Source organism: Dipodomys ordii, unplaced genomic scaffold (assembly GCF_000151885.1).
Source record: "Dipodomys ordii isolate 6190 unplaced genomic scaffold, Dord_2.0 Scaffold41, whole genome shotgun sequence".
NCBI classification, from domain to species: Eukaryota; Metazoa; Chordata; class Mammalia; order Rodentia; family Heteromyidae; genus Dipodomys; species Dipodomys ordii.
Window position 1 is genome coordinate 11,372,052 of NW_012267257.1, and position 17,140 is coordinate 11,389,191.

At 32.7% G+C, this 17,140-nt stretch overlaps 1 protein-coding gene across 3 annotated transcripts in view; it reads right to left on the bottom strand.

Annotated features, from left to right (window-relative positions):
• Nipbl (Nipped-B homolog (Drosophila)) overlaps positions 1 to 17,140 on the bottom strand; it is a 174,342-nt gene that overhangs the window by 26,303 nt on the left and 130,899 nt on the right. For all 3 annotated transcript variants that reach the window (XM_013018585.1, XM_013018583.1, XM_013018584.1), the window contains 10 exons: positions 16,339 to 16,482; positions 13,592 to 13,681; positions 12,516 to 12,730; positions 11,747 to 11,849; positions 11,203 to 11,301; positions 10,953 to 11,099; positions 8,286 to 8,420; positions 7,326 to 7,424; positions 6,490 to 6,543; positions 1,452 to 1,560 (listed from right to left, as the gene is read on the bottom strand). In XM_013018585.1, the coding sequence (XP_012874039.1) occupies positions 1,452 to 1,560; positions 6,490 to 6,543; positions 7,326 to 7,424; positions 8,286 to 8,420; positions 10,953 to 11,099; positions 11,203 to 11,301; positions 11,747 to 11,849; positions 12,516 to 12,730; positions 13,592 to 13,681; positions 16,339 to 16,482 (1,195 nt within the window). The remainder of the gene's footprint in view (positions 1 to 1,451; positions 1,561 to 6,489; positions 6,544 to 7,325; positions 7,425 to 8,285; positions 8,421 to 10,952; positions 11,100 to 11,202; positions 11,302 to 11,746; positions 11,850 to 12,515; positions 12,731 to 13,591; positions 13,682 to 16,338; positions 16,483 to 17,140) is intronic.

Here is a 17,140-nt window from a genome sequence, read left to right on the forward strand (position 1 = left end):
GTGGGTTGTTAGGCACTAAATGAAGTTTTAGGATGAGGAGCAACTTTTTAACATTAAATACCATGAATAAAATACAAAAAAAAAAAGACCATAAGTACTAGAATCACCACCAAATTATAAGATGGGAAAAAAAACAAGATGAGTTAAAGTTACACAATAAAAGTGTGAAAAAGTAAAATAAAAATTATAAAAATATAAGGGACAATATAAGATGATGCTAAGCAAAATAAACCCCAAGATAGGGACAAAATAAATCCTAAGATAGGGACAAAATAGGTTTTATCTTTGTCATTGTTGTTTTCAATGCACTTATAATGTACTATGTGATCTTTTTTTATCTCTCTTGTATGTTCTTCCCCCATGGTAAAACCCCTGTTTTCCCTGTATTTGATTCAGGTGCCTGAATATTGTATATACATTTTTCTAATTTGGGGAGGGAAGGGAAATAACAAAAAGCTGAAATAAGGATACAGGTTGATCCATTGTAATAATGAGATGTACAAGACACTATGTTAAAAATGAACTTTACAACTTTGCGGGGAAGGGAGGAGTTGGGGAGGTAGGGAGGAAAGGGATGGTAGGGGAAAAACAAAGGAGGGGGTAACAATGCTCCATAGGAAATGTACTTGTTACCTTACTCATGTAACTGTAACCCCTCTGTACAGTATTTTTACAATAAATAATATATATTAAAAATATAAGGGACATTAACAATTTTGGGTGCCATACTTGGCATTCTTATTAAAGGTTATATCCCCATTATGGAGAATGATTGATGGTGATTGTTGAATTAGGAGATGGGGAGTAATATTAGTCATATGTGTTTTACGTAACAGGTACCAATTATGACTTTTACATTTTTATAAAATCATTTATAATTGACAAAATTTCAGATTTGTGACTTAAACAAAGAAAAGTTTTTAGTATTGAACTTCCAATTAAAAATTCAAATAGATTCTAGCTCAAAATTAAGAAAATTCTGTGTAACAATTATAACCAAAATCAAGAATGTAGTATAGGTCTTTTAAAAACATTTTAATAATAAAGTCATTCCCTCTTTCCAAAAACATTGATGTAATTAAAGACACCTAATAAATTATGTGGTAAGTGCCACTAACTAAATCATATTAGCTCCTAGATTTACTTTTACCCTTTTTCAATGTGACATCTAAATATATGTTACTATAAGGTATGTAGAAGAGATGAGGATTATGCTTTTAGCATACTGCTAAAAGAAATGAGGTCTATGCTTTAGATAATTTTAGTCACTCTAACAATATAATCTTGAATGCAACATCAAACAGATATTTGTATAATAACCGAATTTCCCTTAAAAGTAAAGTACTATTTACTAGGCAAGCAGAATTGGGAGGCAAAATATGAGAAGTGTCCAAAGTATTTAAATATATTTTATAAAATTAACTTAAGGACCAATATTTAAAATATCTTACCAGCTAGAGATTCCTCATATTTAAGAATGTGCTCAACTAGGTTATCAACAAGTTGAGTACAAGCTTTCTTCACAGGTTTATATGAGGAATCCTCTTCAGACTTCAACAACTATATATGTATACATATAAAAAAAATCCCGGTATAATTATTCATTAGGCAATAATAATATAAACACATTAAACGTGTCTATAAACAATATGTTTTTCAATTTGTCATTAACAATTTAAATTGACACTGCAAGTAAATAAAATAAAAATTTATTACAAAATACCTTATAAACCAATAATTTACAAATATTTTCAAACAACTTTACTATGAAGTATTTAAACTGCTATGTGTAGGATTTGAGATATGATATTCAATATAGGAAAGATGACTTTTTTCCCCTTTACTCAGACAAAAACTAAAGAATAGGATCTAATACTAGTTGAAGAATTACCAACTGTAACTATATCTGAATCACATCTTAATTTTTAAATTATAAAATACCAAAGGTAGATTTTTGTTCAGTTTTCCTTTGCTAAACCATTAACAAAAACTGAAAAAAAATGCAATGAGATGAGGACAAAGTCTAACTATAGCCTATAACTAAAAGTAATCAGATTTTCTACAATCATAATCATAGGTCAATGAAAAAAAAACCACTTAAGATTTATCTGTTTTACAAATAATGATGAGGTGATATAATTCTGGAGCTATTAAAGGAATTCTCCTTGACCCACTTTATACTCACTTTCTTTTCCTCCCCCCCGCCCCCGGTCCCCCTCTCTTTTTGGTGCTGGTGCTGGACCTTAGTTAGGGCTTGGGTGCTGTTCCTGAGGTTTTTTTTTTTTTTTTTTTTTGGTTCTGGTCGTGGGGCCTGAACTCTGGGCCTGGGCATTGTCCCTCAGCTGTTCAGCTCAAGGCTAGCGCTCTACCATTGAGCCACAGTGCCACTTCCAGCTTTTTTTCTTTTTGCTTATGTGGTGCTGAGGAATCGAACCCAGGGCCTCATGCATGCAAGGCAAGCGCTCTACCACTGAGCCACCTTTCCAGCCCTGTTCCTGAGGTTTTTGTACTCAAGGCTAATTCTCTACCACTTTGAGCTACAGTTCAATTTCTGGCTTTTTGGTGGTTATATGGAAAGTCTCATAGACTTTGCTACTTGAGCTGGCTTTGAACCAGATCTCAGCCTCCTGAGCAGACAGGTGTGAGCTACCAGCACCCAGTTCACTTTCTTATAAAGTAGTATCAATATCACATTCTAGGTTGGTCATTTTGGGGGTAAGAAGATAAAACTAACTTCCTCATCCCTGTTTTTATTTTCAAGTAAAAGATATCATGTATACAACAAAAGAATTAATTTTGGTTCATAAAACAATCACCACCTACTTTTTTTCGTGCTTTTTATGTTAATTAATTACAAATAATAACATACAATACCAGCTCAAGAAAGAATCCTTCTCATATTCTATATTCTTTTTTCCTTAATTTTTTTATCATCTCTCACAGCTATGTCTACATATGCTATATATACAATATGTATTTATATTACATATGGATATAGTATCTTCTGTACCATCTGCTTATAGTTTTCTTTGAATTTCAATTTCCAACAGAAGTAACATACTTGGTTTTTATTTGTATTTACAGTATGTATATATTTCTATCAAATTCACCCCATCTATATTTAAAAAATGTAGCATGCTTGATGTAGTCTTGGAGGACTTATTGTTTACTTAACATTATGACCTAACTATAATCCAGGTTATTGGACATGGCTGTATACTATTCACTTTTGCTGATATTTAAAATACTGTTTTCTATATACAACAATTTTTGAAATTCATTTATGTTGGATATATACGGACCCTAATTCTAGTAATTTTAATATCCTTAAATCTTTAACTGCAAGCTTGCACATGAAGTCAGGGGTGAAATTTTCCACACATGAAATTTTCCAAAACTTGAAAGTTTTGGAGGATTTTGGATTTTCAAATTAAGGATGGGCAATCTGTATTGCTTTCCCAGTTATTAGCAATCTCAAAAAGATAAAAATTTAATCCATCTTTCTATATTTTTGGTGTTTTATGAGACAGGGTCTTAGTTTTCTGAGTTATTTGAGATTATAGGTGTGCTCACTTGTAAATTTTTTCTTTTCCATTATATTTATGACTAATTTTTGCCAGTCTAATGGTATAAAGGTGTTTGTGATTTGTATTTCTCATACTATTATTATTAATGGGGTTGAATGCTTTATAACACATATTCTATTTCCTTTATAAAATGCAATTTATGAAATTCACTTACTTTCCTACTGGGACTCTTATAATCGTTTGTAGGACAAGAGTTCTATTCATAGTCTCAATATTAAATCCTTTGATGAACATGTATACATTATCTTTTCTTAGTCTGTGACTTGTGCTTTCCATTTCTTTAACATGTTTTTTGATTTATAAATGTTTTTCATTTTAAGGCAATGAAATTTACCAATCTTTTAAGGTTAATGGACTCTGCGATGTATTTAAATAATTCCCAACAAGAATTAAAAATTCTATGCTTTTGTTCCCCTCAAATTATGCTTCAAGCCCTTATCAAGATAAATAACAGTGATTTTTAATATTTACTTTCTTCAGAATCAACTGGGGAAAAATGTTAAAATAGAGAATAATAATGAGCTACAGTCTAAGAGTTATTGACTATGAGTCTGGTATATTAAGGCCTGAGAATTTACAAGAATTCCCAAATAATATTGATAACTTTCAGAACTACTGATTTAGGCCCTCATGTTCGTCCCAATTCAAATCTGCAATTAATTTTGTAATTTTTGTGCCATACAGGTTAGCTTTATTTCTCCTATGTACTTAATACCAATGAAATCATAATAAACACACTTCTAAATCTTCTTTCATTCTGTTCAATGTTAAGAGTGTAGCACTTGAGCTACACTCCCAGCTATTTTTTCTATGTAATCTCAGGCTTTTTGCCTGAGTGGAAATATAAATTCTTTTTTTGTTGTCTTGTGGTAGGCAAGGATAAATTCTTACACTTTTGTTTCTAAAGAGTAAATCATTATAGCTCTATTTTGTGAAAAGACTCAGGACTATAACAATCACTATTGAACAGCTACAAAAAGACTTTTAAAACTACAGAGAACAAGAGGTTCTTTGGAAAATCAATCTGGGGTAGATAGATATTCGGAAAAAATAGATCACAAAGGATTAATAGGAAGTAGACAGGATCAACTTAAAGAGATTATTGCACAAAGACGGGACAATCTGCACTTCAAAAAAATTCCTGACTTCAATATTTTCAAACAAGTCATTGACAAAAAAATCTATTATTAGTTCACATATTAGGCAACTTTGAAGGTTGATAAAACTCATTGAAAAATTGATAATTAACAAAGAAATCAAGCATTTACTTTTCATTTTCTGTGCAAATTATAATTCAAAGCACAATTTATCAGTATAATCAACCAGGAAAAAAATGGCGAAATTTCTTTATTTTTAGGTGTCAATCCAGGAGCTACAACTCAAGGCCTGGGTGCTGTCCCTGGGATTTTGTGTTCAAGGCTAGTGCCTTATCACTTGAGCCATTGTTTTGCTTTTGGGTGATTAATTGGAGGTAAGAGTCTCATGGACTTCCCTGCCCCCATGCTGGCTTTGAATTCACAATCCTCAGATCTCAGCTGCCTAAGTAGCTAGAATTATAGGCATGAGTCATCAGCACCTGGTTTAAAATTCCTTTTTTTAAAAAAGAAGAATCCTAATCCAATACAAGTTTATAAGGTAAGAAAAATAAGCAGTTTCAACTTGTAATGGAACTAACAAATGTAGGTAATCACAAAAACAAACACTGCAGGCTGGGAAGGTGGCTTAGTGGTAGAGTGCTTGCCATGTATGCCTGAGGCCCTGGGTTCAATTCCTCAGTACCACATAAGCAAAAAGAAAAAAGCCAGAAGTGGCGCTGTGGCTCAAGTGGTAGAGTGCTAGCCTTGAGCTGAAGAGCTGAGGGACAGGCGCCGTTCAGGCCCCACGACCGGACCCCCCACCCCCCCAAAAAAAACACTGCTTGCTGGGTGTCAGTGGCTACCTACCTACTCAGGAGGCTGAGATCTGTAAATGGTGGTTTGTTGAAGTCAACGTGTACAAAAAAGTTCCTGAGACTCTCTTCTCCAATTAACCATCAAAAAGCCAAATGTGGAAGTGTGAATCAAGAGGTAGAACACTAGCATTGAGCAAAATAGCTTAGGGACAGCACCTAGGCCCTGAGTTCAAGCCCCAAGATTGGCACAACAAACAAACAAAAATATCTATTACTGCTAGTCGTAGAGGCACATCCCTGCTTCCTAGCAGTTTGAGGTTGAGACAAGAAGATCATGAGTTTGAGGTCAACCTAACCTACATAGAAAGAGTTAGATCTCAAATGGCAGTAAGCAAAGCAATAAAACCCCAAAGAAATGAAAGACTTTATAATAGATGCATTAGGCTGACAACATCTAAAGTTGACATTATGTGCAACATGATGTGATTCAATTCTATTAAGCACCATCTATATAGTATTGTTTATCAACTACCCTCAAAATTGAGGTTTGATCTGTGTCTAGAGCTAACCAAGTATTTATTTATTTTGTAGATAATACTGTTTATGTTTATCTTTTAAAAGTCATTATCTATTAAAATACCTACTAATGTTTATAGGTAGAATAATAGGTAGTAAAAGATTATTTTAAACATATTATAGCTAAAAAAACCAACAACAAAAAAAGAATGGGAGGAAGATAGATAAAGTAAGTCTGGAGAGGAAGGCTGAAGCAGGGTTTAACATTAAAGTGACCTCTATATTGCTAGGGCAATATAAGAAAAACCCTGTCTAAAAGACTAAAAATAAAATGAAATACAAAACAAGACTGGAAAAATGGGATAACTTCAAAAGCTAGATGATAAATACTTTTATTTCCAAGTTTCTAAAATATATTTTTAAAAAATATTATACTCTATGAAGAACTGACATTCTATCAAATTTCATGCTCTCAAAACACAAAATAACACTTACATTTTGAAGAAGTTGTTCAAACCAGTCATATCCAGTATCTCTGCATGCTGCAACCTAAGGGTGAAAAGGGAATGAAAAATCAGAAATAAAAGTTAGGTAATATGAATTAGAAATTTATTTAAAAAAATTTTGTTCCACTGTCACCTGAAGAATGTGCCTCAATTTTTTGCAACTTAAAAAGGTTATTTTTAAAGTAAATAATTTTTCAGTACTCCAAATACTTGCCAATGCTATAAATTCTATAGTAAAAACATCCTAGAAGAATTAAAGAAATTAGCTCAATTTATTGAGGATTAATATAGCACTACATTTGAAAAATAACAGTAAAAATGAAAATAATTGTTCCTGTTTAGGTGGAAGATTTAAAGATATAAGTGAAAATAGAGACAATCATATAATTCACTATGTAGAATTTCTTATACTGAAACATGAAAAATATTGTGGTTGAAAGAAATTATAAGACATACATATATGTATAGTAAAATGAAATTAATCTAAGTTATTTTTCTGAGAAAGGCAAGAATTACTATCTTTAAAGTTTATGCCCTTTGTATATGTTTTTCTGCTTCTTTTTTCTGTTTTCAATTACTGGAGCACAATAAACTCAACAGAGTGCTTACATTAGTGAATGCCAAGAAGCTCGTATATGCAGAAACACCAGTCTCATCTTACTTGCATCTCTTGATTTATCTCCAGAAACACAAAGTAAAGGAGGGAGTACTAAATGTCAATTAACCAAATCTCTCATCACATGATCTCTCTTTCTTCATAACATGGGTTGGATATCTACTAGGTTCTCATCTACAACAATCTACACTTGTTTCAATCTTTCTTACCACATCAGTGATGTTCAAAATTTTTCTCGTCATTGCTTCTTTGTCATTGTGTGGAGTTGGAGTAAACCAGAGTTTTTGGAATGTTTCATTAACTAATTTCTAGAAGAGAAAAATGTTCAAATTAGCTAACTACCAAAAACATGACAAAATTCTAATCTCAAATTATCATCAAGGTCCAATACTAGCTAAGGTAAAAGATTATACAAGTTTCTGGAATAACTTTCCTAACCATTAAAAACCATCAATTAAGTTTTCAACCTTATAAACTTTTCAAGACTATAAACTTTGTTAAACATTAAAAAAATTTGTATGAGTAATACTATAACAACTGCTCTGTAATATATACTCAAAAATATTTTTACTACTTCAAAGAAACATTACAAAAAAGTTGTAATTCTAACAAACTTAAAAGCGAAGGGGAAATAAATGTTCTACATATACTATTGAAGTTAGGAAACAAGTCGGCTTATTTGATTTTTTGCAGTACTGGGTTTAAACTTCATAATCTGTGCTTGCTCAGATTGCTTGCTTGGCTGATACTTTATCACTTGAGCCATGCCTCTAGCCCTGTATTTTACTGGCTATTCTGGAGAAAAAGGTCTTATGAACTTTTCTGCCTGAACAGGCTTTGAACAGCAATACTCTGGATCTCAGCTTCTTGAATAGCTAAGATTATAGGCACGTCAACTAGCACTTTGTTTGTATAAGTTTTAATTAAGTATTTATTAATTTAGAAAACCAAGCACATAACATCTGCAAATCAAAATTTCTATTTCTTAAATAGAATGAAGAATCTAGAATAAAGTAAATATACTATAATTGCTGAATTGGTTGAGAAAGATTAGATTTTATTGTCATAAAATCTACAAATTAAATAAAAAATTAAATGCAATAAATACATAAATTATTTGAAATATTAATGAAAAAGAAATTTTACAATAAAATGATGTTTCATCTCACCTTAATGCCTTCTTCATCATTAACTCTGCGAATCATTTTTACACACATTTCTGTAATTTTTGGAAATGTTGGTTGTTCAATACAGATGTCTCTTAGAATCTTTATTACCCTTTTCCTGACACTGATTCCAGTATCCTGATAACAAAAAGATATTTTTAAATGTTATAAAAATTGAGATGTTGTAGGTCTATGAAATACAAAAGTAAAATTTGAAAGCAGACACCAGAAGCATTATACTAATTGTTAACAAGATAAACACTGTCTATATAATCTTCACATATTTTCCTATTATAAAATAACTTTATTATGTTGTTTTTCCATTAAATACATTAATTATGACATGGAAACAAATTCTACAGTTTAGCACTGACCTCAAGACTAAAGAATAAGCTTACCAGATTTAAATAGGATGATAAATATAAAGATTAGCCAAAATCTAACAAAACCTTTGAGATTAACTATTAAATATAATAAAGTATCAAATTAATAAAACTATGGAGAAATAAAATATTTTAATCTTTTAAATATAGTTTGTAGAGGGGGAAATGATAAAAACAAAAAAAGTAAACATATAATCTTCCATTTAAGGCACAACCCATTTGCTAAAATGTATTATATATTTGAATTGATTTTGATATTATTGATTCTGCTATCGTGGTAGTAGGGTTTGACTTCAGGATCTTACTTGTTATCAAGTATTCCAACATTTGTGTGCTTAGCCTGTTTGGTTTTCATGGTGAGACTTGCCTTCCACCTACTTTCCCTGGATGGATTCTTCTCTTTATGCTTCCTATATAGTCTGGATAAGAGGCATATACCACCATCCAGCTTTTATTGGTTGAGTCAGGGTCTCAAGGACTTTTTCTCCAGCCTGATCTCAAACTACCTAATCCTCTGGATCTCTGCCTTCTGAATAGCTGGGACTACTGGACCTGAGCTCCAATGTTCAAACTTCTGATTCTTAAAAAAGCTTTAGAAAAGGCATTTGAGTGAACTGGAAAATTTGAATATAAACTATGTATTATATATTAGAGACTATTAACTTGGTTCGATACCGGTTCTAGGATGGTATCCTGATTTTTAGGTGTTACAAAGTATACTTGAGAAAAGTAGTAAAATGCTTGTGAGGATTAACTTTGTCAGAGTTCATTAAATTTTTGGAAATTTTGTTGATTAATCTTTTTTTTTTTCTTCTGGTCAGTCATGGGGTTTGAACTCTGGGCCTGAGCGTTGTCCCTCAGCTTTTCAGCTCAAGGAGAGCACTCTACCACTTGAGCCACAGCACCACTTCTGGTTTTCTGAGTGGTTTACTGAAGAGTCTCATAGACTTTCCTGCCCGGGCTGGCTTTGAACTGTAATCCTCAGATCTCAGCCTCCTGCGTAGCTAAGGATTACAGGCGTGAGCCACCTGCGCCTGGATGATTAAATCTTTTGACACTGAAAAAACTAAAGCAGTTCGAGGAAATGAATTATTCTGCATTTTCCTAAAATTATTTATTTTAAACAAAAATTGTATGCCTATAGTTGAATCTGAAAACTATAATGTTTTATCATATAATATCCATATTCTAGACTAAAAGTAATAAGCTCATGTTGCTGCAGGAATACCTAATTTCGATTACTACAGCATCTACATTGAATTCCACAAGAAGTCAACATGTCTATAATGAGTTTCTCCCCCAGCCCCTTTTTATGGTGCTAGGATAAACTCCGGGTACACTTGCTAGCCTGGTACTCTACCACTGAGCCACACCTCCTGACCTTCATAGTTCTTTCCTAATGCCAATATTTTGTTTCCTAAGAAAATGCTTCAGGGCCAGAGAAGTCTAGGGTATAAACAAACAGAATGTATCAGTAGAAGAGTATTTCCTTCTTTTTTCCCCAGTGATATTAGGTATGAATTTGGGCCTGATACTTACTAGGGAGGGGCCAATGCCACCAGACATTTTTACTTTAGTCATTTTTTAAAATTTTTCATTAATGCTCAAGCTAGCTTTGATACAGTCTACTTAATACTTACCAAAGAATAGGAATATAGCACACATTATAATACCCAGCTTTATTTGCTGAGATAGGGATCTTGCTAACTTTTTGCTAGGGCTGGTTAACTTTTTGCTGGGGCTGATCTCTAACAAGAGTAGCTGGGAATATAAACATGAGCCTAGAACAGTATTTCTTATTTAATAAGTTTGCTCTTGATTTTCAAATAATTTTCTAGTTTAACTTGCAGGTGTCAGCACATCATAATTCAGCTTTAAGGAAATATGTGAACCAATTTAGGGATCCAAATGTATTCTCACATATCAATGTTTATACTTACTCCTTACTACTTAAATATTTTTTCACTTATGTAATATATAATACACATAAATATGTAATTACTCTAGAGCCTGTCCAAAAATATTTAATACTCTTTTATACTCACTTTAAACTTATATAAGAAACAGTAACTAAAAAAGGATCTGATTTTCATAAACGATTTGTTTTATAAATTGAGCAGCATGCCTCTTGAAAACATATTCTTTTAGAACATCACCCTAGTTTATAGATTAGGCAATCTAAATAAAGAATTCACGCACATATTTTCCAGCTTAACAGTTTTAAAATAAGATGCAATACTCAAAATTATATTCACAAATTGTTATAAAAAGGGCAAAACATGCATACCAATATTCTTTCAATTAGCATATCATAATACTGTTCAGCCAACTGAGGTCGACAAAGGACAAATCGACCTAGTAATTCTACTGCTGCTTCTCGAACACTAGTAGAGTTATCCATCAATCGTCCATGAACTCCTCGCTGCATATCAAGCTAAAGAAAATGAAGAAAATGTAATTTTATAAATAGAGCTAATCTTTTAATTTCACTAGAAAATACAAGTTAAAATTATTATTATTATTTTTAATCTCTTTACCCTTGCTAGAATACTGGGGTCTACAGCAACAACCTCAGATAAACACTTCATGGCTTTTGTTCGAACGGCAATTGCATTTTCACCAAGAACTCGTAGTATCTGCCAAGCAAACATTGACATCTCATAAATTTTAGAAAATACAAAATTTAACAAAATATAAAACATACAATAGAAATCAATCTTTACCTTCTTTATTATAATCTATTATCTTACTGATCCAAAACTTTAACTTCAAGATCAGTACATATGATTAACTGAGGCATTTTATATTTATTTATAAAATAAGTAGACTTTACTTTGGAATTCCTAGGTAAGCATATTGAGAATGTTTCCTTTTCAAAATCCTTATAGCACCACTAAAACAATTTTGATCAAGGATATTAAAAATCTTATCAACATTTAAATGACCAGGAGAAGAGGATATTAATACAAAATATAGAAATAAATGTTCTTTTAAGTATCTTTGCTCAACAATGAAGAGACATTATACACTACTCCACAATCAACCAAAATTGGAAAAGTAAAAAATCTTGCTTTAGCTTACCTGGGTCAAATAAATATCAAAGCTCTGGGCAAACGGCCTCATAGAGGCCAAATATCGAACAATCAAGCAGGCATCCTCATAGTCCACAGTATCAGAGTTCATCCTGTAACAGGAAAGTAATAAAACACTTTTTGAAAATGGGTATCAAAAAATATATTGTCAAGCACTGATAAGAGATGCAGATTTTGGTGGGGAGGAGTAGGGGAAATATCATCTCACCAGCTGCAGTGCATTTGGGAGCTTTTAACCCTCAGTGAACTCTGATTTTAGGGTACTTGAGGCTGATTTGGAAATTAAAGTTTTAAAGTAACCTTTTTTTCATTGTAAACATTTCTGTAAATAACTACCAATTGGAAATTAGAATGGTAGAGTACTTTTCTGAATCCAATCCTATTTTTATTTTTTATAATGTATCTCAGCTATGATCTTTGGAGCAAAAGCCAATGGCAGGAAAAAAATAGTTTGTTCCTGTTTCATAAAGTATATCTTTGCCTCTTTGTAAATAATTATTTTTTTTGGGGGGCCAGTCGTGGGGCCTGAACTCTGGGCCTGGGCACTGTCCCCTTAGTTCTTCAGCTCAAGGCTAGCACTCTACCACAGTGCCACTTCTGGCTTTTCCTGCTTATGTGGCGCTGAGGAATCGAACCCAGGCCTCATGCATGCAAGGCAAGTACTCTACCACTGAGCTACCTTCTCAGTCCATGTAAATAATTTCAACTCAAATAAAATGGCTACTTTCAATACACACATTTTTTTTCACTGGACTTACTTTAATGTGCTGAACTGAGAAGGCGTGGTTTTGATAATGCTTCTAAGAAACTTTTTTCGGTTTTCAGCTCGATGCATAATTTGACCAGTTGTCTCAATTTCTTTTGAATGATGTGTTCCTTCAGATGATTCATCATCTTTTTGTGATTTCATTGCTTTTTCTGTTTCTAAAGTTGTATCACGGAACCACTGGGCTATATAAAATTTACGGGAAAACTGGGGAAAAAAAATTTAGATAGATTTGAACTTGATGAAATTACTAACATTTCCAAGTTATTAATAAAGTTAGACCATCCAGAAAACGAAAATCTCACTATCTAGAATATAAAGTTTATTTATTTTTTTGGTGGTAATAAGGTTTGAATTCAGCTTCAATGTAACTTCTAGAAAAGACACAGGCTTAAAAAAAGCTAGAAAATCTGGAAAATTTTGGAACACAGAAAACATACTACTATATTTAACTTTGCTAAAAATTACATTAATGTCAAGATTACTCAACTATATCAAATATAGACTACAACTATGAATAATAAAAATGTACACACATAAAACAGCAAAATACAGAAAGGTGATAAGTCAACTAGAAATTTATGTAATAAATGATTAAAAAACTAAAGGTAGAAGAGTTCTTGTGTTTTAAAATTTTGTTTTACTAGTTCTAGCTGGCTAAACAATTTAGAGGTGTCCAATGACTTAATTGTGTACAATTTAGGTTAAAAAAGTCCAGTATATGCAAACTGTTTCGTAATACTGTTTACAAATTTTATGCATGGCTGACCAAGCTAATTATTTTGGATACACTGTGAGATATACATTGAAAATTAGTATTTAAATACATACATGTCAATTATTATGCTAATAAGTCATGATCATGTGGTCCATAATCATTGTAAAGACTAATGATCTAATCTGGCTTTAAAAATAAGCTGTTGAAAGACTTTCAAATATTTTTCTAATCGCATTAAATTCGGTTTACCATACGTCTATAACCAGAATTCTATAAGATAAATCAATCATTAAGATTTCTCTTCTGTCCAGATTTAACAAGGACCCTTTAAAAGGAGAAAAGAATCTTACAACTAGTGAAGGATCAGTCTCAGTGTTCTCATCCAAATAATCGAGCAATGCCTTTTGCAACTGTTGGATTTCATCTTCTCCTCCTGAAACCTGTAAGTCAAATAAAACCAAAAAGGTATTAGTGGTTTTGTTCATTTGATTTATATTTTTTGAAATACAATCTCACTGTATAGCCCAGGCTGGCTTCAAGCTTACAAACATCTTGCTTCAGCCTCCTGAGTTCTGTTAGGATTACTCTCATGCACCAACATGCCCCAGATACTTATATGCTTAAATAATCTCAATAAAAACACAAATGTGAGAGAAGAATCTTGGTATTAAAAATTAAAATGTACCTGGGTGCCAATGGCTGTAATCCTAGCTATTCAGCTACTCTGAGATCTAAGGGCAGTGGTTCAAAGCCAACCAGAACAGAAAACTGAGAGACTCTTATCTCCAAATATCCACTCAAAAAACTCCTGGAAGTAGTGCTGTGGCTAAAGTGATACAGTGCTAGCCTTGAGCACAAAAAGGCTCAGAGGCTCAGAGCACCCAGGCCCTGGGTTCAAGCTGTTCAACCATCATCAACAACAAAAAATTAAAATATAGCTATTAACAATTAAAAGAAATAGAAAAATATTTCTGAAAAATTTTAATTGATGTATATTTAGATTATATATATATATATATATATATTTTATTTTTATTTCTATTTTTATTTTTTTTGGGTCCGGTCGTGGGGCCTGAACTCTGGGCCTGGGCGCTGTCCCTCAGCCCTTCAGCTCAAGGGTAGTACTCTACCACTTGAGCCACAGGCACCACTTCCGGCTTTTGTTTTTTCTGCTTATATGGCGCTGAGGAATCGAACCCAGGGCCTCATGCACGCAAGGCAAGCGCTCTACCACTGAGCCACCTTCCCAGCCCCTAGATTTTATATTGATAAACTACATGTCACCTTCTTTTAAAAAGTTCTTAGGTAGCTATTATGAAAATTATCACAATGTGTTAACTCTTTGGAGGTAAGAAGGCCCTGGTACTAGTTTTCTGACTGAATAAAAAAGACATGTCCAAAAATTTATCTAGTAATACAAACTGTTGGCACCAATATTCATATGTATTGTGGAGTTATTTTTTAAAATGATCATGGTGGAGGTAGTGTTTATTAATAATAATAGGAACACAGTATGCTTCATATAGAATATGGAAATATACAACTAGTAAAAATAATATTAACAGTATTATAACAGTATTATAATAGGTATTTACCACCCATCTAAGTGTGAAAAAGAACTGAATCATTAAGCTCTGTTAACAATTACTGAGCCATCCAGGTTCAGATAGCTCACGCCTATAATCATAGCTACTCAGGAGGCTGAGATCTTAGGACTGAGGTTTAAAACCAGCTCAAGTAGGCAAGTCTGTGAGTTTCATCTCCAATTAACTACCAAAAATCTAGAAGTGGAGGCTGTGGCTCAAGTGGTAGATAAAATAATCGATGTTCTATGAGTGTGCCGAAAGTGATGCATTCAAATATCGGCTACTTAACATTGTAAACTAATTTATAGAATGCTTCTGATCCCTCTCCTAGAGTTACACTATCTATATAGTCATATGTAACTTAAGAGGTATCAGGACTACTCTAGAAAATACTGGGAAATACCATTCTCTCACTGGCCAAACCTTAGACAGTTTGAATGTAAAATTATGGTAAGAGATTTTAGTATATTAAACAGAATGTGAATGGTAGTACCATATTTGATGGTGATAAAGCAATGTAGTAAGTTGTCAGTAAGGAATTTGGTTGAAGGATTTATAGCACTTTTTGTATCATTCTTACAACTTTTATTTATGCCTGAGATTTATTTCAAACTACAAAGTACAATTTAAAAAAAAAGAAAGAAAAAGAGGCAGTTCTACTAACATGGTTGAAGCTGTGTGTAGGAAAGAACTAGAAAGAAAAAAAAAACAGGAGTTTTATATGTAGTACCTCATCGGTACTTAAAAAAGATAAAAAGGAAATAAAACACTTTCAGGATGAACACTCTAATAAACTGAAAAGAAGCCCTCCTTTCCTCTCTCCCATATACTAAGATGTCCAAAACTCAGAAGTAAAAGATTGAATCCAGGGTCTCATACATAGATAAGACCTGTTATCAACAAACTATATACTTAATTATCAAAACCAAATATAAACAAACAAGTGTCACACATTCATAATAGTGGTCCATACAATGATAGCAAACAAAGAATTCACATAATCCATTTGGAGGTTCTAATTAGACCACAATTCACTGTCAAGTGTTGTCTTTAGGGGCCTTTGAAAAGCCAACTTTTAAAAGTATAAATCTTACTTGGGGACTAGTAATGTAGTTCAGTGGCAGAGTGCTTGCCTAATAAGAACTAGGCTCTAGGTTTGATCCCCAGTACCACAAATAAAGATGAACCACTTTTCTTTGAATCTACAAAATGAGACAAAAGGCTAATGTAACAATATTAAAAAAAAGCATTTAACTTTTTTGGAGGGGTCCGGTTGTGGGGCCTGAACTCTGGGCCTGGGCACTGTCCCTCACCGATTCAGCTCAAGGCTAGCGCTCTACCACTTGAGCCACAGTGCCACTTCCGGCTTTTTTTTTCTTTTTGCTTATGTGGTGCTGAGGAATGAAACCTAGGGCCTCATGCATGCAAGGTAAGCGCTCTACCACTGAGCCACCCTCCCAGCCCCATTTAACTGTTTTTATATCCATAATTTTAATTCTTTATTTCAATACCTGTTTTAAAATTCGTTCTATAGATCCTTGGTCCATTTTGCTTGTAACAGCATCTTTCCTCAGTCGGGCAGCAACAGTTCCAAGGTAATCAAGAGATGCCACTCTTAAAGCCATTTCTGTTGACTTGTTACTGAACTGATGAACCTAAAAACAAATAAAGCAGGCTTAAATTAAATGGGTTTCTAATACTACATAGAAATAAGTAATCTGAATTCCAAATTTTATGTTATACTACTAGGAATTTAAACTTCTTGTGGTACAGTCCCATGAAGTTGTTTTTACAAACTTCTGTTTTTCTGAAATTTATACTTTTATTATTTCTATAAAACTACAGTTTATACATTCGTAAATACAGTCACTTTTTAAGTGTTGGCTCAACTGTTTATACAAAATGTGATATCACTGAGTAATAATTTCTTAGGGTAAAATTTTAGTATCTTTGAAACATCACCACAGTTTTTGGATAGTATTATATTTTCCAGATCACAAAACAGGCCTCAAAAACTTTGTAACAATTTACAGTGTTCAATTCCAAATGTATATGAGAAATAAAGGATGATCATAATAATACTTTTCAGTTTCCCTACTATTCTACCTGAAGACTAAAAAGTACCAAAAAGTCAACAAAGTGTTCATATTAGTCAGTTACAAGATCAGAAAAGACTAACTATAACTTATGATTTACTACTGAGTTATTTTTAACTAACGTTAGCACCTTAAACCAAAATTATATAAACAAAAAAGCTCCCTGACCATGTTAAAGCCTATATATCTTCTGTAAAGAAATGCAAGTATAAAATGT